We start from the raw sequence: 27846 nt of genomic DNA, 5'->3' as shown, positions 1-27846 counted from the left end.
CTTCCTCAACCTTCTCTTGTCTGGGATAAGGAAACACAAAAGGGTGTTCAGTCTGTACTCTGGAAACTCCACATAGAGCGATCTCTTTGTAACCGCCGTTAATTCCTCAGCTTCTCTTGTTGAAACTGAGAGGGATGTTTGTCTCGTCGTCACCAGGATGTGACGCTGATCTCCTGTTGCTGTTGCAAACCGCAGGAGACCCTTGGAGATGTGCTGTGATGGTCTGACAGTCACTGCTCAGTCCCTATCTCCCTCCGCCTCAGGAGGGCAAAAGGCTGAGCGCACCCTGCTGGGAATCAAACCCCATTAGTCTACTCAGCTGCACTCTGCAGCTGTCCATCCATGGGCTCTCCCATTCCTGAATGCACTGGGCGCCTCTTATACCTCACTCAAGCGTCCACATTTGTATTGTGAGCCAAATTGGTGGGGGGATGCTATTCGACTGTGTTGGGTGTCACCACTGAGCCCGACACCAGTTTCCAGCAGTTGTCACCGACTGATTTTCCCCATCTCTAACCCAATGGGTACTGAGGCCAAGGAGAGACAATACCCCCCCCCCTCCCCACCAACACTGCTGCCCCAGGGGATGGACCCTCTTGGGCCAAACAGCTCAATTCCTTCCTATTGTGTATGGTCGCTGATGCATTCTGGGCCCTTGTTCAGTCCATTTACCTATGGAGCTTCTTTTTTTTGCCCACAGAGCCCGAGAGGCCTGAAGACAAGAAGGAGTGTTACCTCAGCCTCGACGACACGATATTCTGTGACAGCGTCCTCGCAACGAACATCACAAAGGAGGAGTGCTGCTGCTCCTTAGGGGCAGGCTGGGGAGATCACTGCGAGATCTATCCCTGCCCTGTGCACAGTACAGGTAAAAGGTTCAGTCTGCGACACCGGGAGAACCGAGAGAAGCATCATCCCATCTGGTTTCACCGAATATCTGGATAATCAAATGGGTGGTTCTTCCACTGTTGGCTGTGGGTGCCCGCGAGAGAGAAAGGGATTACATTTGACACACTGCTGCACCCTCACCCTGTTTAAGACTGGGTGGCAGGTCAATGCCTTTGCCCCACAACGCAGGGCACAAGTCAGTTAATAAGGATAAAAGAAAGACTTGCATTACTATAGCGCCTTTCACAGCTTCAGGACATACCAAGGCACTTTACAGTCAAATGACCACCTCTTGAAGTGTGGTCACAGTTGTAGAAAACAGGCCACCCAATTTGAACACAGCAAGATCCCACAAACAGCAATGAGATAATGACCCCAGATCGTCTGTTTTTAGTGATGTTGGTTGAGGGATAAATATTGTCCCCAGGACACCGGGGAGAACTCCCCTGCTCTTCTTCCAATAGTGGCCGTGGGATCTTTTACACCCACCCGAGAGGACAGACAGGGGCCTCGGTTTAATGTCTCATCTGAAAAGCGGCACCTCCAACAGTGCAGCACTCCCTCAGTACTGGCGCTGGGAATGTCAGCCTGGATTTTGTGCTCAAATCTATGGATTGGGGTTCAAACCCACAATGTTCTGACACAGGTGAGAGAGAGAGAGAGAGCTATGCACTGAGCCACAGCTGACACTAAGGAGAGAAAGTTAGATACATTGAGGAGGGGGGAACAAAGGGGTCACTTTAGAGGAGATTCAGTTGCACCTCACTCATTGTCCAACCTACAGTGCCTCTCACCAGAAAGGGTAGGCTCACGGGGGGAGGCCATTCAGCCCCTTCAAGTCTGGTACGTAGAAGCAGATTCTGATGAAAGATCACAAAGCTGAAACATTAACTCTGCTTCTCTCTCCACAGATGCTGCCAGACCTGCTGAGTATCTCCAGCATTTTTTGTCTTTATTTCCGATTTCCAGCATCTGCAGTATTTTGCTTTCGTTGCTGTGGTCTTTTCTGTTGGTTCATTTCTCTTTCTCTCCTTCCAGCCGAGTTTCACTCTCTCTGCCCAGACGGGAAGGGATTCTTGGTGACCGATGACAACCTATTCAGCATTGGCCTGCCAGCTTACAGAGGTGAGTGCTGGTTGTTGGGGTCTGTCTCCACTTTGTGCTCTGGCCTGTCTGAGATTCCCCAAACGTAGCCCTTCGAGTCTGTCCCACCTTCAGTCAGATCACAGCTGCTTTGTGTATCTTAACCCCATTTACCCAACTTGGTTCTGTAACCCTTAATACCTGAACAAAAATCTATCAATGTCAGTTTTGAAATTGTCAATTGACCCCCCAGCATCAACAGCTTTCTCTGGGAGGAGAGAGTTCCAGATTTCCGCTGCCTGTCCACTGGCTTTTCGTGATTTTGCGAATTCACCCTAAACTATATTGCCTGCGTCCTAACTTGCACCAAGACCCGTTCACCCATCAGCTGATGTGCTCACTGACCTACACTGGCTGCTGGTGTGGCAGTGCCTCAATTTTAAAACTCTCATTCTCTATTTTCAATTTCCTCCATGGTCTCACCCCTCCCGAGCTCTGTAATTTTCTCCAGCCCTACAGCCCTCCAATTGTGGCCTCTTGCACTTCCCTGATTTTCATTGCTCCACTATTAACGGTCATGCCTTCAATTCCCTCCCTAAACCTCTCCGCCTCTCTCGCCTCCTTTAAGATGCTCCTTAAAACTGACCTCTTTGACCAAGCTTTTTGGCCGCCTGTTCTAATATCTCCTTATGTGGCTCGGGGTCAAACCTTGTTTGATTTATGCTCCTGTGAAACACCGTGAGGACGTCTTACTACGTTAAAGGCGCTATATAAATGGAAATTGTTGTTATTCTATACTTGGACCTCTAAATCTTTCTGTTCCTCCACAGTTCCCAGCTTCTCACTGCTTCGAAAATGCTCTGATCTTTTCTTTCTTAGGTTCAAAGTGGATGAGCTCACTCTTTTCCACATTGAAATCCATCTGCCACAGCCAAGTTCACTCCTCGCCTGACATCCAAACGCATGCCCTTTCTATCAGGGGTCAGTACGTAGTGATCGGGAGGGTGGGTCGGGGGCGCAGGATTTTCAACCCCCTCCATAGCCCAGGATTGCTACACTGGAGTCTTGCTGGTGTAGCAGCCGAGGAGAGGCCTGAAACAGCCCCACAGTGGCAACTCATTTGATTACACCTTGGTCTGCTGCCCTTGGTGGGTCCGCACACTCAGAAGCTGTTCCTCAGAGGACGGGCACAGACGGTCAGGCTTACAAGAGCTAACTGTGAGCATTTCCTTCCAACTCCAGATATCGATGAGTGTACGCTGTTTGGGCAGGAAATCTGCAAGGAAGGGTTCTGCATGAACACCCAGCCTGGCTTCGAGTGTTACTGCAAACAAGGCTTCTACTACGATGGGGCGCTGCTTCAGTGTCTGGGTGAGGAGGAGCTTCAAATCCCACAGCATTCCCATTACTGCCGTGAGCTTCTGTCTGTTAAACACAGTATACGGGAAACAACTAGAGGAACAGCAAAGACCCCATGCATAGTGGACAGGTGGGGGAGCAGTGGCAAAGTTCCCAAATAAGCATCTAGGGGGAGAAGCCCTCTTTATATTTGACTAATTTTCTACGAGTGAGACGTTTAGAGTGACTACCTCTGTGTTTGAAACAGAGGGATGTAGGTGTTAAGGGCATTTGCTCGGTAATCAATAAATTCAAGGAGACAGCTCCTTTGCCTCTTGTTATGTCGGCAAACACCGCAGCCACCTGGCACACAGCAAGATCCCGCCAACAGTAAATGACCAGTCAGGTGGTGGTTTTGCCTAGTTTCAGTTGAGGGAGCAATTTCTTGAGCTGGCCGCTCAGTGAGTCAGTCCAGCCTTGGCTGCTGGAGTTGAGTTGTTCTTAGCTGTGTGAATGACATCTTGTGTTTCCTCAGATGTGGATGAGTGCCAGGACCTTCAGAGCTGCCCCAACAGCAGATGCATCAACACCAAGGGGTCGTTCACCTGTACCTGCTCTCCGCCGATGACCTTTGACACGGTGAAGAGACGCTGCGTGCAGCCTGTAGTCATCATCGGTAAGTACCAACCGCTTGGCGTCAGAAGCCTCGCGAGCCAGCAAGCTTGCCAACTCACGTTCGACGCATTTCTGGAGGTTTAATTTCCCCTCACATCACCCCCCCCCCCCCACCTGCCCCCAACCCTGCCATTAGTCACCCAGAGGTGATAAAGTTTAATCAGCCTCTTTATTGCATGTGCTCACACGTTAACTTTGAGGCTCATGGTTGTAAATACCACTCACTACTGAATGGGGGCAGAGGGCGGGGAGATTAAGGTTATGACCTCCTACCTCTGACTACCCGACCCCCATGCTCCTGTCATTTTCCGTCCGAAACATCAATCACCGCCTGACCTTTCAATTCGAAAGTAAATGAACTGTAACAAAAACTTTTCACACTTTTCCCAGTTCTGATGAAAGGTCTCACAGACCTGAAACGCTAACTCTTCTTTCTCTCTCCACAGATTCTGCCTGACCTGCTGAGTATTTCCAGCATTTTATGTTTCGGTTTCAGATTGCCAGCATCTGCAGTATTTTGCTTTTGTAAATAAACTGTCTTACCCAATTGGATGACTGACTGTTGAGTCATAAGTTCCTTCCCCACCCCGGTATTAAATATTTTTTAAGCTAAGAAACAAAAGTGTTTAAAGAAGTTTTTAATAAATCACAGTTTTGTTTAGCGCCCCTGTGCTGATGCTCGTTTTGCACGCAGCAACATCTAGGAGATCAATCTCTCATTCTTGGAGACTCCAGGGCAATCCTGGAGGGGTCGGCAACCTCTAGGGGTGAACTGGGAGGGGAGGGGGACCCTGTGAATGGCATTGAGAGGTGAAAACAGTTTGAACTTCACTGTTGCAGCATTCGGTGGGGAAGGGGTGGGGGGGTTGTGAACAGGAACACGTTGACAGATCTTTTCCTCTTTTGCTGTCACGCACAGACCGGGCGGATACAGACCGCGACCTCTGCTGGAAACATGTCGGCAACGATTTCATTTGCAGCCACCCTCTACCCGGATACCGCACCACCTTCTCGGAGTGCTGCTGTCAGCATGGGCAGGCCTGGGGGCTGGAGTGTCGTGCATGCCCCATGAGAATGTCAGGTGAGAAGAGGTCCTCCCTGAACACCAGTGTTCCTGATGAAGGGCTCAAATCCTATCTAACGTCTTACTCAAGGGTCAGACTTAACAATGATGGGATATATCTGCCATACCCCCACAGTGATGGGACAGGGGTCTGTGTCTGCAAATCCCCCACATACACGGTGATGGGATGGGGGTCTGCGTTTTGTGATTCCCCCACACACTGTGATGAGATGGGGGTCTGCGTCTTGTGATTCCCTCTCATACAGTGGTGGAACGGGGGTTTGTGTCTGTGATTCCTCCACATACAAGTGACAGGATGGGGGTCTGTGCCTGCAAATCTCCCCCACACACAGTGACGGGACAGGGATCTGTGCCTGAGATTTGCCCTCACATACAGCGATGGGACAGGGATTCGAGTCTGTGTCCCTGGTTAAATGGTGAACCAGAGACAAGCGAGATGACCAGGTCTGTTTTGAGTCACTTGATCTGACATGAGATAGCTGTTGGTTTCAGTGTTCCTGCACTTTAGGAAATAAGCGTCCAGCATGTTTCCTGCTGGAAAGCATTTGAATGTTTGAGGGGAGGATGGAGCTCGGCAGCGATGCAGCCATAGTTGAATAGTGTGCCAACACTAAGGTGTCAGCCAAGCCACAATGGTAGGTTATGGGTTTGAATCCCACTCCAGAGAGACTATCTTGTGATACTGAGACTCACCAGAATGCCAGCAGGATTCACTCAGTGGTGAATGAAGTGACAAACGTGCATTAGTATGTGGAGGTTTCTGGGACTGTGCCTGGTACTTGACGCACCCTCGCGTTCTGACCCACCCATTTACCTCCTGCTGACTGACGTCAGTGAGACAGCAGACCCCACTCAATGGGGAAAGGTTTTCACTGATCGTTGGAGGGAGGTGCTCGCTTCACTAACACGAGGTTTTGTCCTTTGCAGTCAGCTACTCTCGCCTGTGCAATGTAACACGGTGGGTCCAAAATGTGCGGCCAGGTCGAGGGGTGGATCAGAGGCAGATTGACCAGATGGACCTATCACAGAGTAGCGACGGTGAGTAAAAGGCATCTCCTGGTGCTCTGCACTTCTCCACAATCTCATTAAACAACAATAATTTATTGCATTTATACAGTGTCTTTAACGTAGTAAAACCTGCCAAAGTGCTTCACTGGAGCGACCATCAAACACAATTTGACCCCGAGTCACATATTGAGATTTTAGGAATAGGTGACTAAAAGCTCGGTCAAAGAGGTCGGATTTAAGAAGCAGCTTAAAAGGAAGAGAGTGAGGCAGAGAGGTTTAGGGAGAGCTTAGGACCCAGGCAGCTGAAGGCACGGCCGCCAATAGTGGAGCGATGGAAATCGTGGATGGACAGAGATGAGCAGAGATCTTGGGAGGTTGTAAAGCTGGAGGAGCGTACAGTGATACACCAAATCTATTACATAATATCTGGCTGGCTATGCACCCCCTCCCTCCCATAATTATATGCTCCAACTTCATTAAATCCAGTGGAGCATCCCTGAGGGCAACTTAGTCCCAGCCTCCCAAACTGAGATCTACGCAATGGGATCCAGTATTGACCACGTAAGTTACCTCCCACTGGCTCGGTGCAGTACTGAGCTGCACAGACCAGACAGGCCCAGGCTGGAGACCGGCACCTTGCTGTTAGTGCCCTCCGAGACAGCAACCAGAGAAGCAAGAGACAGACAACAGACGGAGGGAGTGAGATAAGGGGAGAAAGGAAGAGGGAGGGGGAGAAAGAGAATGGAATGGGCCAATCTCTGAACATTCATAGGGTCCTACCAAATTCACGCCCGTGAAAAAGGCGTCATGGACCGTGAAATCTCAGGACCTGCATGAAATCGGCCATTTATGACGCACCAATTTAAAATTATGTTTTGCTCATTTTCTCTTTGTTGTAAATTCTCAATTCATGAATTACGTTTATTGATTTGTTTTGCGCTTTATCTTACTGTTCAAATCAATCCTGTTTTACTTTCTGATGTTAGCTAACAAATCCATTGTTGAGCTCTCGTTTTCTTCTCCCCCTTACCGTAATTGCAAAGCACGGTGACTTCCTTTGTTTTCTTCCTTTCTGCAAACTCAGTTCCATTTGTCGCGGCTTTATTCCGGCTAACCAGCATCAACTAGTGTTGGAGGCGCGGTGCAGCAGGAGTGAGAGTATAAAGAGGGGAAAGCCTCCGTTGCTGCATGTTAGCAGCATTTGAAGATAGTGTGGGTGTGAAAATAAAATTAATTTGAAAGTTCTGTTGCAGATTGAACTGTTTTGTGAAAGCGAGAAGTTGATGCAGATAAAGTATAAAGTGTGTAAAAAGAAATCTGATGTGACTGTGGGCAGCATTAAATGTTTTTTTTTGATGGTTTGTTGCGACACCTTGAAATTTACGATTCTTAAAATGCTGTGACCGTGAAATTTGTAAAATTTTACCATGAATTTGCAAGGGCCCTAAACATAAGGGCACGAGATAAAAGTAACACAATAACCGGAGACCAATAGGGGGCTGGAGACAAAGTGACACAGAGAGAGCGAGGAGGAGTGTGAAAAGGAATGGAGGTATCTAATTATTGTGAGGAACTTCACTTTTTAACTATTAGTGAACATTACAGACCAACAGACCAATCTGACAGCAGTGAGCTTTGGGAGGGGGGAGAGAAAGAGAAAAAGCGTAAGGTGAAAGGGAGCATGGAAAAGGAAAGATAAGGGTTAAAAAGGTGGAAAGAGGAGAGGAGGCGTAGGTTCTAACACTATGACACAGCTTTTTAATATAATCACTTCACGATGACAGCTTTCCTGTCAATGCACTCTGTAAGCAATAATGAACCATTAATGAAGAACAGCTTTACCCTCCATTACACATAGCACGTAGAGGAAAACCACCCCCTCCTGCCTACCACAGGTACCTGGCGTGTGTTCCTAGTTCGTCCTGGGCCAGCTCAATACAAAAGTGAACTTTACTGAAATGCTCAGCCCCAAGTAACCACTTGTGGTGCTGAAGAGGGTTTAGACATGGCCATTGCTCTGTGGGGTTTCTCTAATTTGTGTGTCTCTGTGCAGATAACAGTTCTGACGATGACTCCGAGGAGTGTTCCTGTAGGCACGGTCGCTGTGTGCGAGGCCGAAACAGGTGTGAATGCTACAAAGGCTTCCAGATGGACAGCAGTGGGAAATGTAGAGGTATGTATAAAACTGGGCTACATACAGCACATATGGTGAAGGTTCCCTTTTTATCGCAATTTACACTGGACACAACACATCAGTGTTTTGCAGAGGAAGACAGGCATCATAAAGTGAGACCACTAAAACATCTGGTGAGGCAGTTTACACCATGAATGCATAATAAAGCTCCCTCTACACTGTCCCCATCAAACACTCCCAGAACAGGTACAGCACGGGGGTTATATACAGAGTAAAGCTCCCTCTACACTGCCCTGTCAAACAGACCCAGGATAGGTACAGCAGGGGTTAGATAAAGAAAGCTCCTTCTATACTGTCCCAATAATGTTTCACAGTCCCCAACTCCAAAAGAGGGCCCGCAAAGCACAGTAGGTTAACACAGCCTGGACCCCATTTCAGTCTACGCACTTTCAGCCAGCTGAAGGGACTTTGACTTGTGTCTGGATTGGATTTGAGTTTCCCATTCTACCGATCCCACGCACATGTATCAGGAAACTGTGGGATCTCTGGCCTACAATTTAAAAAAAATTATAGGCTGGAGATGCACATTTCCTCCCGTGTTTTGTAGTTTTAATTTGTCATGCATAGTCAGGGCCCTTTCCACTTATTTCATTGCTTTTTGGCCCACAGATATTAACGAGTGCCGTGAGCTGCTTCGCAAGCGGTTCCTGTGTAAGAATGCCCGCTGCACAAATACCATTGGTTCGTACCGGTGTAACTGCTACCAGGGCTTTGTGCCCACACGGCGCCACAACATCTGCATACGGCGGAAGAGGAGCTAGGCGACAGCACGGGCAATACAACAACGAAAAAATGACTGTTGTCGTCGTCCATTTTTTTGGCCAGCCAGATCCTCGAAGGAAACATGTATCAAATGTTGACATTGAAAATATTTGATTAATTTTTGGAAACACCTGTTTAATCTGAAAAAAATGGGGGAAAGACGCCTAATTTTACTGTTATCCATTTCATACCTTCAGTTGGTGGAGTTTAATTGTCCAATTTGTCTTTTATATCGATTGCTTTTTCTAAAAAAAATTGTGGGGAAGATTTGACACACTCAATATGGCGGCTATTTCGAACAGATGGTCACCGTCGTCCAAAGGATAAACCAAAGAACTGCCAGACACTCAACATGGCGACACCCTACCTTTATCTCCAGGAGATTTAAGTATGCAGGCACTTGACAATTCCAACAAAAAAAGAGAATTAAAGACTGGCAACTTCAATATGGTGGCAGCAGGGGAAATGCTGTCAGCTGCCATATTGAGTGTACCAACAGCGATTAGAATGGTAGAGATGGAGTGGGAAACTACCCAGAAGCCACCACTTCAGACTGGACTGTGATGTAGATAATTAGTAAAAGAAATTAACTTACCAGCCAACCAGTTGATATGCCGCTTGAAGGGACTGTGTACTGAGCAAATTTTGGCTCGTAACGTAGAAATTAATTTAGGGAGAGTGAGTAAAATGACAAGTTTCTTCAGTCCATAATAGCACTGCCAGGTTTCTTTTCTTCAGAAGGCAGTGAGCTGCCAGGGGTATTGGATTCACACAAAAACCCACAAGTACTAACATTGATTTCCCTGTTTTATTCCTGCAGTGAGGGATTGATCCTGTTCTAGGGCCATTTGAACTCAACAATGTTTGTGTTGCCTTTGAAGTCTGTGGTCTAAAGCACAGGCAAGAGGAACCAAGCACTCAGAAGGGCAGTGGGGTGAATAGTCAGTCATAACGACACAGGAGGCGGCCATGGTGGTGCCCCCGACAGCTTTTTCCAAGGTGCTCTGTACGTTTCCAGGTATTGTATCACATAGAGAGATTGGGCACCTGAGCAATAAGGGTCCCAGGGATATTTACACTGTGCTTCAAGGGAATCTGCTGCTCAAAAAGGTAATTGAAGAGAGGCTGCAGGCAGGAGAAGGGGTTCACTCATCCATCTTTTCTAATGCTCTGAATGAAAGACAGGTTGGTAAAGAAACACAAGAGCACTCCCTTTCTAAGTTTATTTTAAGATACTGCTACATATAGAGTCATAGAGTTATACAGCACAGAAACAGGTCCTTCGGCCCAACGTGTCTGTACCGGCTATCTAGCACCCAACTATTCTAATCCCATATTCCTGCATTTGGCCCGTAGCCTTGTATGCTATGGAGTTTCAAGTGCTCATCTAAATACTTCTTAAATGTTGTGAGGGTTCCTGCCTCCACCACCTCTTCAGGCAGTGCATTCCAGATTCCAACCACCCGCTGAGTGAAATTTTTTTTTCCTCAAATCCCCTCAAAACCGCCTACCCCTTACCCTAAATCTATGCCCCCTGGTTCTTGACACCTCCGCTAAGGGAAAAAGTTTCTTCCTCTCTAACCTATCAATGCCCTTCATAATCTTGTACAACTCAATCATGTCCCTCCTCAGCCTTCTCTGCTCCAAGGAAAACAACCCTAGCCTTTTCAGTCTCTCTTCACAGCTGAAATGCTCCATCCCAGGCAACATCCTGGTGAATCTCCTCTGCACCCTCTCCAGTGCAATCACATCCTTCCTATAGGGTGGTGACCAGAACTGTACACAGTACTCCAGCTGTGGCCTAACTAGCGTTTTATACAGCTCCATCATAACCTACTGCATTGGAGGAGAGATTGGGTTTGAAATTTCACCAGCCTTGTACACCTGTTTAAAAATTAAAAGAAAATCCTTCCCACCCCCACCATTTAATCCTCCTAATGTTTGGATCCACAGGCATTGAGCAACTGCTATCACCACAACATAGCCCCTCCCCCATCCCAGCAGCAGACATCTGTGCCTTCAAGAAAGGACGACAAACCAAAAAAAATTACCCTAAACAAATATTGAGACTATAACTCCATGGTACTCACCCAAATAATCAGCTGCAAAAACTCGTGATTGTGATCCAAGTCCCAAAGTATCTAATCCCTTCCTATTCCCTCCCACTATCCAGAATCCGAATGGACCCAACCTCTTCCCATTCACTCCCACTGTACACAATCCCAATGGACCAAACACCTTCCATTTTAGGTGGTGATGGTTGAATTTATTTTAAATTAACAGTGCAGGGCAAGTCTACTAGCAGTTTCCATGCTCCCAGGCTGCTGCTGACACTTGACTCTCGCAGGCAGTGACCATCCCATCTGAACTTTCCTTCCCCACCAGCTGAGAATTACTATAACCTCTGCTCAGCATCTCCCTGCCCAAGAAGGCTGAAATGGGGAGGTTAGGGCAGGAATCTGCACCATGCCCTCTCCGTGGTGCTGAATGTCACTGCACCAAGGGGATGTCATTTTCTTTTTCTGCCCTTCTATCCTGAAAGTGCTGACAATTGCTGGGGTACAGTGCCTTACCTGTGTCACTTCTTGACCTGTGACCTGCTGTGCAACTCTGCAGGCTCTTCAACAGCGAGGGCAGCATAGGCAAGTCAACTCCTGTCCTGAAATAGCTGCACTTTTCAGCAGGTGTCATAGGACAGTGATCAGGACAAGGAATCAGGTGATTCTCCCTTCCCTAAACTGGGGCCTAGGGAGAGTGCAAGAATTGTGCCAGGGAATACATAGCAGAAGAGATTGTGGGTTTCAGGAGAGGCAATTTCAATCGAAATAAGAATCAAGAGCAGCCTAAATGTCAAATATTTATTTTAATAGATGTCTCTTTTTTTAAAGCTTCAATAGATTTGAAATAAACTTTTTTTTCCACACGATCACCATGGTTTAGTGCTCAGGACTCCAGTTGAGAGTCGGTCCAGTTTTTAAAAAGTGCTATACAATTGAAAGCTGTATCCGCAGTCGAGCTCTGTAACTCGAATCCATAAAGCACCGGTCGGATACAGGGTCCGACTGGGTATTTCTTTAAATTATTCCGCGGTGCACGCCACACGCAGATTTGAGTCTTAGTGCAGAGTAAGTCACCAAAAGGAAACAGAAAAGTGCTAGGATATTCTCTTGGCTTCACAACTCATGAATCTTACGAGCAATCTGCAGAGGAGGAGGAGGCACTGGGGGAATTCTGTTTATCCGGCCTCCCCAAAGCCGGCTGTTTTCTCAAAGTTTTTTTTCTCTCGAAACTCAAGTGAGAATTTGATTCACTCGTGGTCCTCTTATTTGTGGCAATTAGTTTGCCAAGCTTCATACTGAAGTCACAGAGTTTCCTTGGTGTCAATCTTCCATGTTAAACCCTAGGTAGAAGGCTGCTCATCAAAATAAGTACTTTTCATTTTATATAATTGATATATAATTTTTTTTGCAATTAAAAGCTTTTCCTTAGTGGCAGGGTTCGTAGAGATTTAGTGTCAAAAGTCATGCCTTGTGGATAGAGTATTTCCCTTTCTGAAGCTGGCTGACGTACAATTTGGTTTTGCTGCCGTCTAACCTGCGGAGCCAGACTTCTCCTGTGCTGACAGCTGTAATCGTTGCACTAAGGGAGAAGAGAAAGAATCATATCTGTCAACAACATACAAACCGAGGTGACCAGATCAGTTTAACAGGCTCAGATTTATTCTGTTGTTACTTACGATTGATGGTGAGACTCAGCACATGGCACAGAGTGGGTGGCTGCATGCCCCAATGGACCTCTGATCAATCCAATCCAAAGCCTGATGGGTCAGGAGATGAAGTCTTCCATCAGGTTTGGTCCATATTAATCAGGAACGTCTCAGGTTCAAGAGATGGGATACAGCTCCTGAGCACCAGCAGCCCTCCAGAACCACAATCCACACAGTGAGCATCAGCAGGGTATGCGACTGTGGAGGGCATCACAGCCAACCTTCTAATCCTGTCCTCATCCGACAGCCACAGCCGTGCCCTTTCCAGAGGCTGAACAGCGATCAGGAATGGGAACCTTGGCTGATTTTTGCCTAATCCAGGTGTACTGCATCCAATTGCAGTGTTCCAACCGTCGCTGAGATCAACTTAACTCAGCAAAGAGCAGGGATCAAACCTGGAACTTTCAGACACAGGAAACAGAAACACAGGGTGCCTGGTTCACTGCAGTTACCTACATCTGTGACACCCCATCAGGCTATACTGTAGGTGATGCACAGAGATGCGTTCAATGGGTAAGCTAATATGATACTGTGACTCCAACATTCCAGAATGACAATGCTGATTTAAAAACACACTTTACAGAAAAGATGGAAAAGAGAAAGCAAAGTGGCAGCAGGGGCAACTGAAGAGGCATTTAGGTGGGAGTTCCACAGGATAAGGAGTAGTTATTGACAAGTGCTGCTAAAGCAAAGAAAAGGGGAACAGTGATTTGTGTGGGTATGAGTGGTTGCAGCAAATTAATAAGGGAGGGCAGCAGTGAGGAAACACTCAAACGATTAAAAATGAATAGCACAGGGATCTGTGCACAATGCAAGGCTATAGATCAATATACAGATTCATACAGAGGAGACACAGGGATTATTGGTTGCATGTGACAAACGAGAGATGATATAGCGAGTGAATCGCAGTAAGTACAGGAACATAGAAAATGAAGCTCCCGCACTATCGCGGAAGGTTAGGACTGAGTCTGAGAGGATAGATGCAGATAGGTGACTACCCTGCCTTGAAGTTGAAAGAGGCCACACAGTGACCAGAAACATTGAGTAAAAAAAACATATTTGATCATTGTGTGTGTGCTGGCCTCCCCCAGTGAAACAGTTGGGAACTGCAATGCCCAATGTGTAGATGAGCCTTGTGCAATTAGCTGATCAACCATTACAACTGATCTCAGTGGACCCTGGATTAGCGAAGGGGTGTAATCAGGAAGGGCTCCTGCTACTGACTGCTATCCAATGAGTTACTCCTGCTAGAAAAGAGTTTGTGTGTGTGTGAGAGAGAGAGGGACAGATAAAGACAGGATCACTCTCAGCTCCCTCTCCCCATGAAGAATTATTTGCTGACGTACTGTGTAGCTTCAACCAGGCAGAATTAGGTGGGTTAATAGGGGGCACCCATCAAATTAGTGTGGAGGATGGGGAGAAAGAGAGAAATGCACAAACAGATGTACAGAGTGCGAGAGTGCTTACTGTGAGGGCACTTCATCCTTTATCTCCAATACGATGCTCTGGCCTTTGCTGTACCAGTCTCCCTCATAGAACAGTCTTCCATCCTCACACTTGGCTATGTACAAATGCTTCTCCTGTTTAGTCAAAACTGTGGGGGAAACAGACCAATTAAACATTTCCAGCCTCCAGCACTCTTTTTCTTTGCTTTCTTCCAGTCTTTTTCATTTTAGCTACAGAGCCAACTTTGGCTACCGATCAAAATTAATGACAGCTAAAATCAATGCATTAGTAACCATTACAGCCAGTGTGGTTCAGCAGACTCCCCTCAGAGTCAGAAGGTTTTGTGTTTAAGCCCCACTCTAGGACTTAGTATGACACTGCAGTGCAGTATTAAGGGAGTGAAGCACTGTTGAGGGTACCATCCTTCAAATGAATATTAAAGACTCCACGATACTATTGGAAAACAAGCACGAGTTCTCCCAGTGTCCTGGGATCAACAGTCCTCTCTCAACTACCACCACCAAGAAAACAAGAGTAAGTGTGGTTGTTTGTGGGATCTTGCTGTGTGAAATTTGCCTAAAGTACATTTCAAAATTTGATGTGAAACTCTTTAGGACGTTTCATTGATGTGATGGATACCTTCCTTATTACAGATTGGAGTAATGTTACAGAGATTCCCATCAACTCTACGCTGAATGTAAACGTTCACATTTACTGACCAATGCAAAGAGCAGCAGTGACAGGAAGTGAGCAGCCCTTGTTGGTGTTTGGATGTCAGGTCAGACTCAGCTCCGATTCCCACTCTAGATTATTTTTCAATGCTTGCCGTCTGTGCTCACAGATGAAGGAATGGCCACTGGAGTGGCAGCAAGGGAAAGTGGCCGCAGGGGTATCTGCAAGGTCAGCACTGTGGTCAATTAGGAAGCCAATCTGCCCTTAATTCAACATGAGACTGCCAATCTCAGACAGAGAGAAGGCTGTCGTGGGAAATGAAATCAGGTCAGACGAGGAGCAATCAGGTTGGGAATGAGTTGTGGAAAAAGTTGCCAGGGAAGGACTCAAGGACACTGAAGTAGACAGTACAAGTGGGATCAAGAAACCAATGGAGGGGTTTCTGGGCTGAGAAGGAGTCGAGGGACAAAGTGGGCCTGAGGCACACGATGAGAAAGTGGGTAGGCGGGAGTCGATCCACGATAAAGGTATGGACTTTCTCCTACTGCTAAGAATCCTTATCTAGGAATACAAGAGAGAAAGTGGGTAGGGACAGTGGAGTGAGGGTGGCTGAAGGGCAGGGGGATCAGGGAGCGCAAGAAAGGAGAGAGGCAGAATGCAAGAACAAGGTGTAGGTTGGGTAGAAAGAAATATTCTCTATTAGATGTGGTGTAGGGACAAGCTCAACATTTCTACTCACCCGTGTCACTTAACAGCTGGGAGGAGGCCTTTGCTTTCTTAACATGGGCTGCTTCAGAGCCTGCACCTGGGAGCAAATGAATAGAGACGGAGTTATGTAGTTACTTTACCTCTATACAGTCCGTACGTCCACAGGGACACAAATGCTACTTACACACAATGTGCAATTTTCAGGGGTACACAGTCCCTGATATTGCACTCTGGGCTCTGTGAGGGACCCAGTGACCAAGGCCCATTAAAACCCCTTCACTTACCATCTGATTTTCTTTTTTGCTGGGCGACAACTGCTTTTGCCTACAAGAAAAGAAGAGATTCATCACGTACTTGCCACATCATTCTGCTCATCAACACTGACAGGGGTACTCATCACACACTATCAACATCCTGGGGGTTACCGCTGACCAGAAACTGGACTAGCCATATAAATAACATGGCTACAAGAGCAGGTCAGAGCCTCGGAGTCCTACAACAGGTAACTCACTTCCTGACTCCCCAAAGCCTGTCTACCATTCTCAAAGCACAAGTCAGGATTGTGATGGAATACTCTCCACTTGCCTGGATGGGTGCAGCTCCAACAACACTCAAGAAGCTCGACACCATCCAGGATAAAGTAGCCCGTTTGATTGGCACCCCATCCACCATCTTAAACATTCACTCCCTTCACCACCGATGTACAGTGGCAGCAGTGTGTACCATCTACAAGATGCACTGCAGCAACGCAATAAGGCTCCTTACACAGCACCTTTCAAACCCATGACTTCTACCATCTGGAAGGACAAGGGCAGCAGTTGCATGGAAACACCACCACCTACAAGTTCCCCTCCAAGCCCCACACCACCCTGACTTGGAACTATATCACCGTTCCTTCACTGTTGCTGGGTCGCGGAAGCCAAAAAATGCCCCAGCTCCTCACAACACTAGCCAAGAATACACACATTTCATGACTCTGCAGCGGGTGGCTGGGAATTTATGTGGAAAATCACAGGCAGGACTCGACCACATTTCTGTGGGCACGACAGCAAGCAAGGCTCCCCATCCGTCAGGTACAACCTACCTCATCCACACATGCATATCCTCTCTCTCCTCTCCCCCTCCAAACCGAGTAAAGACCCCGCCCACTTAACACATCAAATGCACAGAACTCTTCAAGACCTGGAAACAGCAAGACTGGACCGAGAGCATGAGGATTCAGAAGCGTATAGAGAATCAAGAGTGCGAGGACCCTGAGCGCACTGGAAAAGTGGGGACTGCAAAAACTGGGAGAGCACAGCATGGCAAAGTAGGGAATGAATGTGGGTAACAGGACGTTAGGACCAGGAAGAGCGCTGGGAACCAAAAGCATGTGGAAAACTAGGAAGGTGTGAGATAGCAAAGTGACTGGGGAAAGCTAGGAGAATGTGGAATAACAGAGAGTCCAGGGAATGGAGAGCAGGAGAGAAAAGGGGAACATGTGCAAGAAACAAGCAAGTTCAGGAATCTGGGAACAAGTGTGGAGAATGGGGAGCGAAGGGATTGTGGGTAGTTAAGGTTGAAGATGAAGTAGTTGCAGCAGATTTTACCTTTTTAATTGCAGCCCAGTCCTCTAAGATATCAATGTCTCGTAGCATATAGACAATGTACGGACGTGCACGAAAGTTAAGGAATGAAGACTGGAGAATATTAAGCCTTTTATGCCTAGGCTGCTTAGAATTACCGTTCCATCCCACACCACATCCTGAAAAAGTGGAATATCTGTCCAGTTAAAGGGACATAGGCTCTCCTCAAATATCAGCTATAGAGGCATTTAATAGCAATCTTGCATCTCAGAAACACCTCAAAGCTCTTCACATACAATCAATCAGAAGTACAGTGACGCTTGTTAAGCAGAGGAATGTGGCAGCCATTGTATACACAGCAATATCCCATTGTATACACAGCAATATCCCATTATCAGCATTGTAGTGAATAACCTGTTAATCTAGTTTTGGAAAGAGAGTCTAACAGTTTGGCAAGAGACTCAAAGCACAGACGAAAAGGCTGCACCTTGATACTGAAGAGGAGGAGGAAGTGAGGAACATGCAGTAATCTAGAGCTGGGATAAACATCGGAGAGTATATCGCAGATCAAAGGGTAGGGCACCCACATTGCCAGTGACCACCAGGAATTGAGAGAGAGCAAGAGCTGATTCGTCTGCTAGCTTCACTTTCCATTAGATGGGAGATCTCTGCACTGAGGTACAAGACACCATCAATTAAATATTAAAATATTGAAGTTTCTGACTGCACTGCATTACTAATGCCACTAGAGAGCGCTCCAATGTCACATAGCTGATAGTCCTCTCGTTGGACAGAACAGTGCAGTCAGCACTGAAGAAACTTTCATTTATAGCCTGTCTCGCATGGGCTCAGAACATTCCAAAGCACTTCACAGCCAATGAAGTACTTGTGAAGTGTAGTTACTGTCATAATGTAGGGAAATGCAGCAGCCAATGTGCGCACAGCAAGCTCCCAGAAATAGAAATATAATCATGACCAATCTGTTTTAGTGAATTAAAAGTAAAATACTGCAGATGCTGGAAATCTGAAATAAAAACAAAGTGCTGGAAATACTAAATAGGTCTGGCAGCATTTGTGGAGAGAGAAGCAGAGTTAAAGTTTCTGGTCTGTGACCTTCCATCAGAATCTGTTTTAGTGATGTTGTTTGAGGGATAAATACTGGCCCAGATGGGAAGAACTCCACTGTTGTTCTTCCAATCGTGGCCATGGAAGCTTTTAGGTCCACCTGAGAAGGCGAACAGAGATTAACACCTCATCAAAAAGGCGGCATCTCCAATCGTGCAGTGCTCCCTCAGTATTGCCCTGCAGTGGGGCTTGAATCTTTGACCTTCTGACCCAGAAATCACAATACTATCACTGAGCCATGGCTGACATCTAAAGCACCAAGATATACTGGACTGTCACTTTTTAACGTGAAGTGTCCCAATCCTTGGCACTATGTGTGGAGACCTCTCAAGCTAGGCAGTGACTGATCTGTTCTCACTGTCCCAATATGCTGGTAACCACTTGCCAGATGAGACTAAGTCACCCTCCCAATCTTCCCTCCCCTCTAAGGATATACTGCAACTTCTCCTCTGCATAATTCGAATTGGGTTCTAAACCAGAACTCAATCTATGTTCGGTATAATCACAAACTTTACAGCTTAGTGAGCACTCAGTGCAAGGCAAGAAGGGTGATGAGTGCAGGAAGGGGACAATAAGTGTTGAATTAACCACTTTACACAATGGATGGAGAATTCATGGCATAGACTGTAGGGAGACAGTAAAGAGGGACAGCATTATAAAGCTGGATAGATACCTGGCAGAGACAGAAAAACTGAGGGGGATGAAAACGGTGAAGAGATTGAGAGATCAAGAGAGAGAGAAATGGGTGGGGGAAGACAGAAAGAAAAAGAGAATACAGAATTTTTCAAAGTATCGGACAATGGGGTAATGCTGTGAGGTGCAACTGTCCAGACCAACTTCTCTCTGCTGGTGTTTATGCTCCACACAAACCTCTTCCCACTCGATTTCATCTCTGCATATCCTTCTATTCCTTACTCTCTCATGTGTTTATCTAGCTTCCCTTCAAAGTCATCTATACTATTCGCTTCAACCACTCCTTGTAGTAGTGAGTTCCATGTAAACAGTAGGTCACGATGGAGGATAATACAATCCCAAACCTCCAACCATGCTCACCACCAACAAAACTCTGGGTCAGCCATGGAACTTCACAAAATAACCCCTATGAATCATAGTGTTGTAACCAAACAACCACCATCGAAATGCAGGGGAACACAGGTGGTGTGGAAGGATATCAGACACAGTCGCTGCCTTCTTCTTCTTCTCTGGTTTAAAGGTATCGCATTTCTTCTTGTTCCGTTTCCCTCGGACCTCCTCGTTCCACCATTCTAACAAAAAAAAAACAGTTAAACTGAATGCAATTATCTGAACCAGCTATGTGTGTTCATAAGCTAGTTGCTAACGAAGAACGCCATTAGGCCCATTCTCCTTGTCCTTTCATAGACACCTATAGCTCCCCCCGCCACCTCCCAATCATGTAAATGCCCCTTGACTGACTCTGGAGTTTATCCCTCCACTCCTGTACAGTTCCCAATAACACTGCATCAAGAGGTGTGTTCTTTCCCCGGTCTGTGCCTCTGTATCCTTGCCCCACAGTTGCAGTTAAATCTGAAGTAGTAACTCAGGATCACCCTTTCCAATAGTATTTTAGTCACTTCCACAAGGTCAGCTCCAATTCACCTCTTTTAAGGCTTTAGTGTCTATGTTTGTCCAACCTTTCCCAGAACTCAGTCGCTAGGGATTAGCCTTGTTGCCCTTCTCTGCTTTGCTCCCAGGACTTGGACGTTACCTTTATGGCTCGGAGCCCAAAACAGAACACAGTATTCAAGGTGTAGCCTGATTACAGAATTGCACAGATCCATCAGGACACCACGTGATTTACGTACTCCTGCTCTGGCAGCATAGCTCAGCATTTAATGAGCTCTGGTGTGTAGAAACCAGTATCAGTTGCGCAGCCCAATTCCTCTCTGTACCTGCAACATGTCCTGTCTGGCCTGTACACCACAACAACACAATATCGGCCTCCATCCCAATGCAGCCTTAACATTATCCCTTTCCTGAAGGCACAATGATACAGACTAGGGTGTCCAAAGCACGAACCAGGTCAGAATATGAAGAGTTACAATTACCTTCAGTGCTCCTGGATTAGGCAGAGGTGAGATCCATCAGCAATCCTACTCCTGGTTACTATCCAGTGACGAATATTTGATAGTGCATGTGTATGGACATTGGAAGAGCACAAGATAATGCTCACCTATGATAGCAGCACTCCCCCTTCCCTCCCACCCACCCAGTTCCCTGCCAACACTCTTTGAAGAATAGCCACTTGGGTGCGGTACCATACTGTGGCCAGTGTACATGAAACCCGCACCCCAGTGACTGCCAACACCTTCAGGATAGAAGGGAACATTTGAGTAGAATAGGAAGCAACAGGCAGCTGAACACTGACCGGATGTGATGTCTATACTCTGCTTGTCCTCCTCCAATCGCTGAATTCGCTCCAACAGCTCGTTCCGCATGTTATCGAACAACAGCAGCTTCTCACTCTGAACCACCATTGAAATAGAAACAGGGAGAAATGAGCCCTTTAAGAAGCAATCAGCCTGCAAATGACCCCAGAATGTGCTTGTTTAAAGCAATTCAAATTTATGGCCTCAAAGACCACTTTAACCACAATCCCAATTACCAGAATAACACAGTATGTTATATGCAGCGTGTGCAATGGATGGCCCAGGTCAAGTGGAAAAGTGTGCTGGTGCTAGGAGAGGGCAATTGATGGGTAATCGTTTTTGGGTTCGATGGGCTGCTGAATCTTTTCAGGGGCTGTCCTTTCCCCACATTCCTCTTCCTACGTTCAGTTGCCAGCCCTGACCCATCCCTCATCACTGTGCGGTCCAGTTTCGCTTCTCTGAAGCAACTTTTGACATAATATAATGTTGAAGGTGTGACAGAAAAGTAAATTGTTGATGTACTAGACAGAAGTCAGCACTTGTGGAACTATTTCCCAACAAGGGGAACAGGAAGTGAGTAGACCAGCAAAAACTATTAAATGTTGCAATTCTCAGCTGTGTTTGGGATTTCCATTTAATTTGATTGACCAATCACTCTCGTTAATACAATAAAACAAGGCAAAGATTAGAAAGATATAGAAGAGGATGTGGGGTGTGTTGTCCCACCTTCCCTACTGCCCTTACCTCCAGATGTTGCCGAGCTCCCTGCAGTTCACACTCGTACCTGTTTCTGATTACCTCCAAACACAGATCTTTATATACTCCTGTCAGATACAGAATTAGGATAAGGTTAATCTCACCAACGTGTAGTATTCTCAGCCCACACAATCCCCCCAAGCCAGTCTCCTACACAACTAACCCCATAGCTCACCATCCAGCTCTGCCCACCTATCACACAGTATAGCCCATACCACCCTCCCTCTTTCATAGCAGCATTCCATCCTCAATAAACTTCTCCACCACATGATGCAAACCTCCCAGCTCACACTGTGCCCTCCAGCTTAATGAGTTGTGATGACTAGGCCCAACCAGAGGAACGGCAGAATTCAGGACACAGTGTAAATCACTGTGGCACGCTTGCATCACTCTTTATTGCATTTAGATTATGTTGGGCTGGATACTGGGCTCCATTTTCTACTTTCCTTTCCTCATGAGGGCGTCAACTCTTGCTGGGGTTTATAGGAATCAGCTCCACACCCCATTTCATGTGTGCCAGCATTGATCTTTCAATTTTGATAATGTCAACTGTCATCATGCAGTTACAGGCTCTGGTCACTAGGTGCTGCCATGCAGAGTATTCCTGGAATCTCTCTCACTCTGTCACTGCATTGTATATTAAAATAAATATTCGTTAACTGAACACACGCCTAAAATAAGCCTCCCTCCCCCACGGACACAGCACAGAACCGCCACCCATCCCAACAGCTCCAGTTTGGGTGTGTCAGAATACCCCATTGATGCCACCATTACCTGCTACCTCAGTTCTAATTTTCATGTTCTTCTGCAGGACAGCCAGGGGCTCCAAGTACTCGGTTGCTTTCCCTGCGATCACCTCGTCCAGTTTGGCTTCAACCTGACTCAATCTCTCTTTGTACAGTCTGCAAAAGAGAAGCTGCCGATTTTACCCTCCATTCCCATTTTATTTTCTCAGAGTAAATCCTCCGCCCAACTTTTACCGAGCAACTTTCAAACTGCGGCAAGTATTTCTTTGTTGGTTTCCGCCCTCCTTTCCTAAAGATGCTGACTCTCGCCGGGGTATGGATTCTACCCTCCAGTACCTCAGCCAGATGGCCACTCTTCGCGTGGGAGCCTAGTTAGTTAGTGCTGGCTGGCTATTCAACTGTGGACAGCATCACAGACCAGTCTGACCTCATTCTCACCCAATATCTAAAGGGGGATTCCGCTCCTAAAACACGATCCAGTGACTCCTGCATGTGTGTGTCGCACCCTAGCCTCACAAGTCAAGAGTGGTCCCTTGGGTGATGAGCCAGAGAGTGTCGTGGAGCCTGTGCTCAGCAGGACGCAGCACCTTCGGGAGAGGAGAAAACTGGAAGAGATATATTCAAAACAAACTAATCAGCATACTGTTCTTTCAGGTCCGTAAACTGCTTCTCCAGGTCCGACATTTCGTCCAGACACTCAGTGCGGCGTCGCTCGCAGTCCTCGTCATCCATCTCTGGAAAATGGAACATGCCTAAGATCAGATTGATCCGAGTAACTCAGAATAAAAGACCTGCACTTGTTTGCTTTATCACCTTGCTGAAATCTCAGAATTTACAGCCCAATCAGGCTGTACCAGTGTTTATGCTCCACACAAGCTTCTCCCACCTTACTTCACCTCACTCCATCAGCACGTCCTTCTATTCCTTTCTTCCTCATGTATCTATATAGCTTCTTAATCTCTCAGCATGCTGCAGACAATGAATAACTGCACTGCAGCGACTGTTATGTACGCAGCCATCCTCCACCAGCAACATCAAGAAACAGAAGCTACTCTGTTTTGAGTGGTGTTGGTTAAGGGAAGAATTCTGGCCCCAGGACACCGGGGGAAACACCCCACCCTTAGGATTTTTAACATCAGGCAAATGGGGCCTTGGCTTAAAGTCTCACCTCTGACAGTGTAACAGGCTCTCAGTATGGCACTGGAACGTCAGCGCAGATTGTGTTCAAGCCCTGGAGCGGGGCTCAAACATACAACGTTCTGACTATGAGAGGAGAGCGACAGAGAGAAGGTGGCACACAATTCCATCAGCAGGGAAGGTGCTGCCACATCCAGGTATCTCCTGACCCCAGTTATAGTGTCCATTTTAATATCCTTTGGTAACAAAAGCTTCTACGACTTGTCCAATTCCCTTCTTACTCTTAACTACCTCATTATTACCTAGAGCTCGCTAGGCTTTGAATCTTTCACCACAGTGAATAAATTAAAAACATCCAGGATGAATGCAGAAATTGTACTAGCTCAATAATAGTTTTACTGTTGTTTATTCATAATTCTAAGCCACAATTCCATGTCGCAAACATGTGCACACTCACACAGGCTCATACAAAGGTACAACTGTATTTAAATAGAATTCCTCGCTGACCTGAGCTGTCCTCGCCCTCCTCCTCGGATGCAGAGGTACTGCCACTTTCCTCATCCGAGCTCTCCTCATTCTCTGGAGAATCCTGCTCCATTTCCTCATCAGCCTTCTCCTCGTCCTTTTCTTTGTCTTTCTGCTGCTGTCCAGGCATTGTCCTTCAAAGTAAAATACAATATCATCACAAGGCCACAAAATACAATCAGTACATTTGTGCCATGACATTAGATATAGAAACCAGTGTACTCCAGTGATTATTTAATGGCAGATTGTAGCAACCAGCACTGTACTCCAGATATAGAGAGACAGACCTGTACCCACCAGTATAGTAGTCATGTTACACAGCGACATACCTGTCCCCACCAGCACTGTATCCCAGTGTTACACAATGACAGACCTGTCCCCACCAGTACTGTACCCGTGTTAGTGACAGACCTGTACCCACTAGTAATGTACCCCAGTTATACAGTGACAGACCTGCACCACCTGTACTGTACCCCAGTGTTACACAGTGAGACTGGTAACCCCAGTACTGTACTCATGTTATACAGCGACAGACCTGTCCCCACCAGTACTATATCCCAGTGTTATACAGTGACAAACCTGTACCCGCTAATTCTGTACTCGTGCTATACAGTGGCAGACCTCGACCCACCAGTACTGTACCCCAGTGTTATACAGTGACAGACCTGTCCCCACCAAAGCTGTACTCATGTTACACAGCGACAGACCTGTACTCACTAATTCTGTACTCGATTACACAGTGACAGACCTGTACCCACCAGTCCTGTACTCTCGTGTTGTAATGACATAAATTTGGAAGAATAGAGTTTACAATTGTATTACTTCAGACCTGCCAACTTGATTATTTACAGGAAGTTGCTCTGATTTCAGTTTATAAATATTTAGCTCTCTCTTAGTCTTACAAACTTTGCTCCTGTGTTTTAATGATCTGTCTCAATCTTTCTAATCATAAATCTCTCTCCCAACACAGAGTGCATGGTACATAATCTTCACCCAAATTTGCTGATGACACAAAACTCTGTGGGAATGTAAGTTGTGAGAAGGATGCAAGAAGGCTTCAAGGGATTTGGACAGGCTAAGTGAATAGGCAAGAACACGGCAGATGGAATATAATGTGAATAAGTGTGAAGTGATCCACTTTGGTAGAAAAAACAGAAAGGCAGAGTATTTCTTAAATGGTGAGAAGTTGGGAGTGTTGATGTCCAAAGAGACCTGGGTGTCCTTGATCATGAGTCACCAAAAGCTAGTATGCAGGTGCAGCAAGCAATTAGGAAGGCAAAAGGTACATTGGCCTTCATTGCAAGGGGATTTGAGTACAGGAGTAAAGATGTCTTGCTACAATTGTATAAAGCCTTGGTGAGACCACAGCTGGAGTACGGTTGTACAGTTTTGGTCTCCCTATCCAAGGAAGGTTATACTTGCCACAGAGGGAGTGCAACGGAGGTTCACCAGACTAATCCCTGGGATGGCGGGATTGTTTTATGAAGAGAGATTGCAGAAACTGGGCCTGTATTCTCTAGAATTTTGAAGAATGAGAGGTGATTTCATTTAAGCTTTAAAAATTCTTACAGGGTGTGGCAGGGTAGATGTGAATAGGATGTTTCTCTGGCTGGTGTGTCTAGAACTGGGGACACAGTCTCAGAGGCAGGCCACTTAAGAATGAGAGGAGGAGAAATTTCTTTACTCAGCGGGTGGTGAATCTGTGGAATTCTCTACCCCAGAGGGCTGTGGAAGTTCAATCATTGAGCATGTTCAAGATAGAAATTGATAGATTTCTGGATACTAATGACATCAAGGGATATGGGGATAGTGGGGGAAAATGGAGTAGAGATAGATGATCAGCCATGATCTGTTTGAATGGCGGGGCAGACTTGACGGACCGAATGGCCTACTCCTGAAAAGCATTTAAAATTAAAACAAATTTCAATGGAAAAAAAGGACTTTTAAATGGAAAAGTAAGTATAAATTACTTTCAAATGTGTTTCTTGCATTATAAAAGTACTAATTTCCTGTGAAGTGCCTTGGGATGTTCTGAGGCAGTATACAAAGACAAGTCTTTATTTTTAAAATATATTTTAAAGAAATATAATTTTAAATATCATAAATATAAAGTTAAAATGAAATGAAATATTTAAGGATGATACCAGAATGGCAAGATTATATCTATCAGGAAACGGTGAACAACACAGCCTCTCTCCTGAGGGGTGAACTAGTGGAGGTCTTTAGGATTTGGAAAGGTTTTAACCAAGAAGTCACGGAGTGTTTCCACTTGCATGCGAGAGCAGAACTAGGGATCATACATACGAGATGATCACTAATAAGTCTAATAGGGAATTCGGGAGAAATTTCTTTACCCGGAGAGTGGGGAGAATGTGGAACTCGCTACCACAGGGAGTGGTTGAGGTGAATAGTATCGATGTATTTAAGGAGAAGCTGGATAAACACATGAGGGAGAAAAGAATAGAAGGATATGTTGATGGGGTGGGAGGAAGAGAGATGGGAGGAGGCTCCTGTGGGGCATCAACACTGGCACGGACCTGACGGGCCGAATGGACTGTTTCTGCGCTGTAGATTCGATCTAACTTGATACAAGACCTTTTAAAAATTGAAAGGAAATTTGAAAAAGTACACAAATTAAAAGGTGAAATCCCAATAACTTAAAACGTTAAGCAATTTTTCTTTAAAATGGTGAACTTTTCTTCCAATGACGAGCTTTAAAATGAAGACATTTAAAATGACAAATTAAAATAGCCAAGATTTGAAAGCGAACTTTTAAAGCGAAGACAAAATTTGAAAAAGGAAACATCTGTCAAATAGAAATGGAAAACGTTTAAAAATACAAACAAAACATAAACGCACTTGTGATAATGAAAAACATTTTTTTTTTTGAGCAGTTAAAACATTGGAAGTGCGCTTTCGAAAAATTAAAACACGAACAGGATGGCGAGGTAAGATTTTAAAGACGAATTGAAAGTAAGAATTTTAAAATGAATGTATTTGAACCAAATGTACGTGCTTTAAGAAAAGTGCCACAAACTCGACGTAAGGTTAGAAGAAAAACGAGGGAAGGCGATTCAGCAGAGCTACCGAGAAACACTGTTTTAAAAGAACTAAATTGTTCTTTTTTAAAAAAAAATAAATGAATCTAATTTGAAAGTGAAAGGTTGGGAGAAACTCACCGCTCCGAGCCGGCTCCGCGCCAGGCTCCTCAAAGGGTCCAGCTTCTAATTAGGGAGGGAAAAAGTGGCGAAAAGAAATATAAAATATTTTTATAATTTTTTTGACATGTTTTTTTTTTAAATTTAAAATGAATTTAAAATTAACGGCCGGGACAGCCTCGCTTTAAGAGTAACGGTCGCTGGGCTCTGGAAGGTTCCAGGAGGCTGGTTCCGCGCTCGCGGGCACTCAGTCGCCCAGTAGCACTCGGGGGGACAGGGTGTGCGCGGCCTTCGGGCTGGATTACTTTCGGCTTTGACTTTTAATTTCATTTAATTTTGGGAGGGTTTTTTTGATGGAAAAGGTTTATTTATTGTATTTTTCGAGTGTCCCGGAGCTTCGCAGGAACTTTCAGAACAGGGAAGGGAAGGCGGAAGAGGGAGAGGAGGGGGGGGGGGGGGGAACGCCGCTGACTGACAGCCGTCTCCGCCTATCGGAGAGCCGCCTGATATAGACGGGCGGGCTCCTCTCACCCACCCCATCCAATCAAAACGCCGCGCATCCAAGGGTCGAGAGGGGCGGGGACTATAGGTGCTCGACGAGGAGTGTTGATGAGGAGTCAAGATGGTCCGCCTCTCCGTTTGCATTCTGTGTGACTGTGTAACTACTGTAACCTGCAGTATGGATGCTTGGGAGGACTATCTGGAGGACCAAGGGAGCAGTTTTTGGAGTTGCAGCTTGGACTTATTGTTTTTGGTATGAGTGAAAAAGACTTACATTTACACAGTGTATATTTCAGACCGCTGACAGCTGACGATGCTGCTT

General features: G+C 46.1%; 2 protein-coding genes across 7 annotated transcripts in view; one reads left to right on the top strand and one right to left on the bottom strand.

Moving 5' to 3' along the window:
- The window catches only part of ltbp3 (latent transforming growth factor beta binding protein 3), a 162303-nt gene extending 150345 nt beyond the window's left edge, over nt 1-11958 (top strand). For all 5 annotated transcript variants that reach the window (XM_068021818.1, XM_068021817.1, XM_068021815.1 and 2 more), the window contains 8 exons: nt 701-868; nt 1927-2013; nt 3214-3342; nt 3845-3985; nt 4904-5065; nt 5996-6106; nt 8130-8249; nt 8880-11958. In XM_068021818.1, coding sequence (XP_067877919.1) covers nt 701-868; nt 1927-2013; nt 3214-3342; nt 3845-3985; nt 4904-5065; nt 5996-6106; nt 8130-8249; nt 8880-9031 — 1070 coding nt within the window. In that variant the 3' untranslated portion in view covers nt 9032-11958. The remainder of the gene's footprint in view (nt 1-700; nt 869-1926; nt 2014-3213; nt 3343-3844; nt 3986-4903; nt 5066-5995; nt 6107-8129; nt 8250-8879) is intronic.
- On the bottom strand, nt 11877-27469 carry LOC137356062 (breast cancer metastasis-suppressor 1 homolog). 2 transcript variants are annotated; one of them, XM_068021820.1, is made up of 13 exons: nt 27045-27469; nt 23848-23999; nt 22847-22937; nt 22232-22359; nt 21446-21525; nt 20701-20797; nt 19487-19579; nt 17214-17278; nt 15909-15948; nt 15656-15721; nt 14266-14392; nt 12769-12849; nt 11877-12671 (listed from the first exon to the last, which is right to left on the bottom strand). In XM_068021820.1, the coding sequence occupies exons 2-13, from the start codon at nt 23993-23995 to the stop codon at nt 12554-12556; spliced, it is 1134 nt and encodes a 377-aa protein (XP_067877921.1). In that variant the 5' UTR covers nt 23996-23999; nt 27045-27469; the 3' UTR covers nt 11877-12553. The 2 variants fall into 2 exon arrangements, with proteins under 2 accessions (XP_067877921.1, XP_067877923.1); XM_068021822.1 differs by lacking the exon at nt 12769-12849.
- Nucleotides 27470-27846: the final 377 nt, after the last annotated feature.

Source organism: Heterodontus francisci, chromosome 44 (assembly GCF_036365525.1).
Source record: "Heterodontus francisci isolate sHetFra1 chromosome 44, sHetFra1.hap1, whole genome shotgun sequence".
NCBI lineage: Eukaryota > Metazoa > Chordata > Chondrichthyes > Heterodontiformes > Heterodontidae > Heterodontus > Heterodontus francisci.
Note: the sequence above shows the minus strand (reverse complement) of the source record. Positions and strands in the feature narration are given on the sequence as shown.

Excerpts from the sequence above, each read along its gene's own strand:
- LOC137356062 (XM_068021820.1), bottom strand. The coding sequence starts at position 23,995 with ATGCCTGGACAGCAGCAGAAAGACAAAGAAAAGGACGAGGAGAAGGCT. Across the intron at positions 15,722-15,908 it reads GCAAAAAAGAAAATCAGATG|GTGCAGGCTCTGAAGCAGCC; the intron begins GTAAGTGAAGGG and ends ATTTGCTCCCAG. Across the intron at positions 12,672-12,768 it reads GCTGAGTCTCACCATCAATC|TGCAACGATTACAGCTGTCA; the intron begins GTAAGTAACAAC and ends CTTCTCCCTTAG.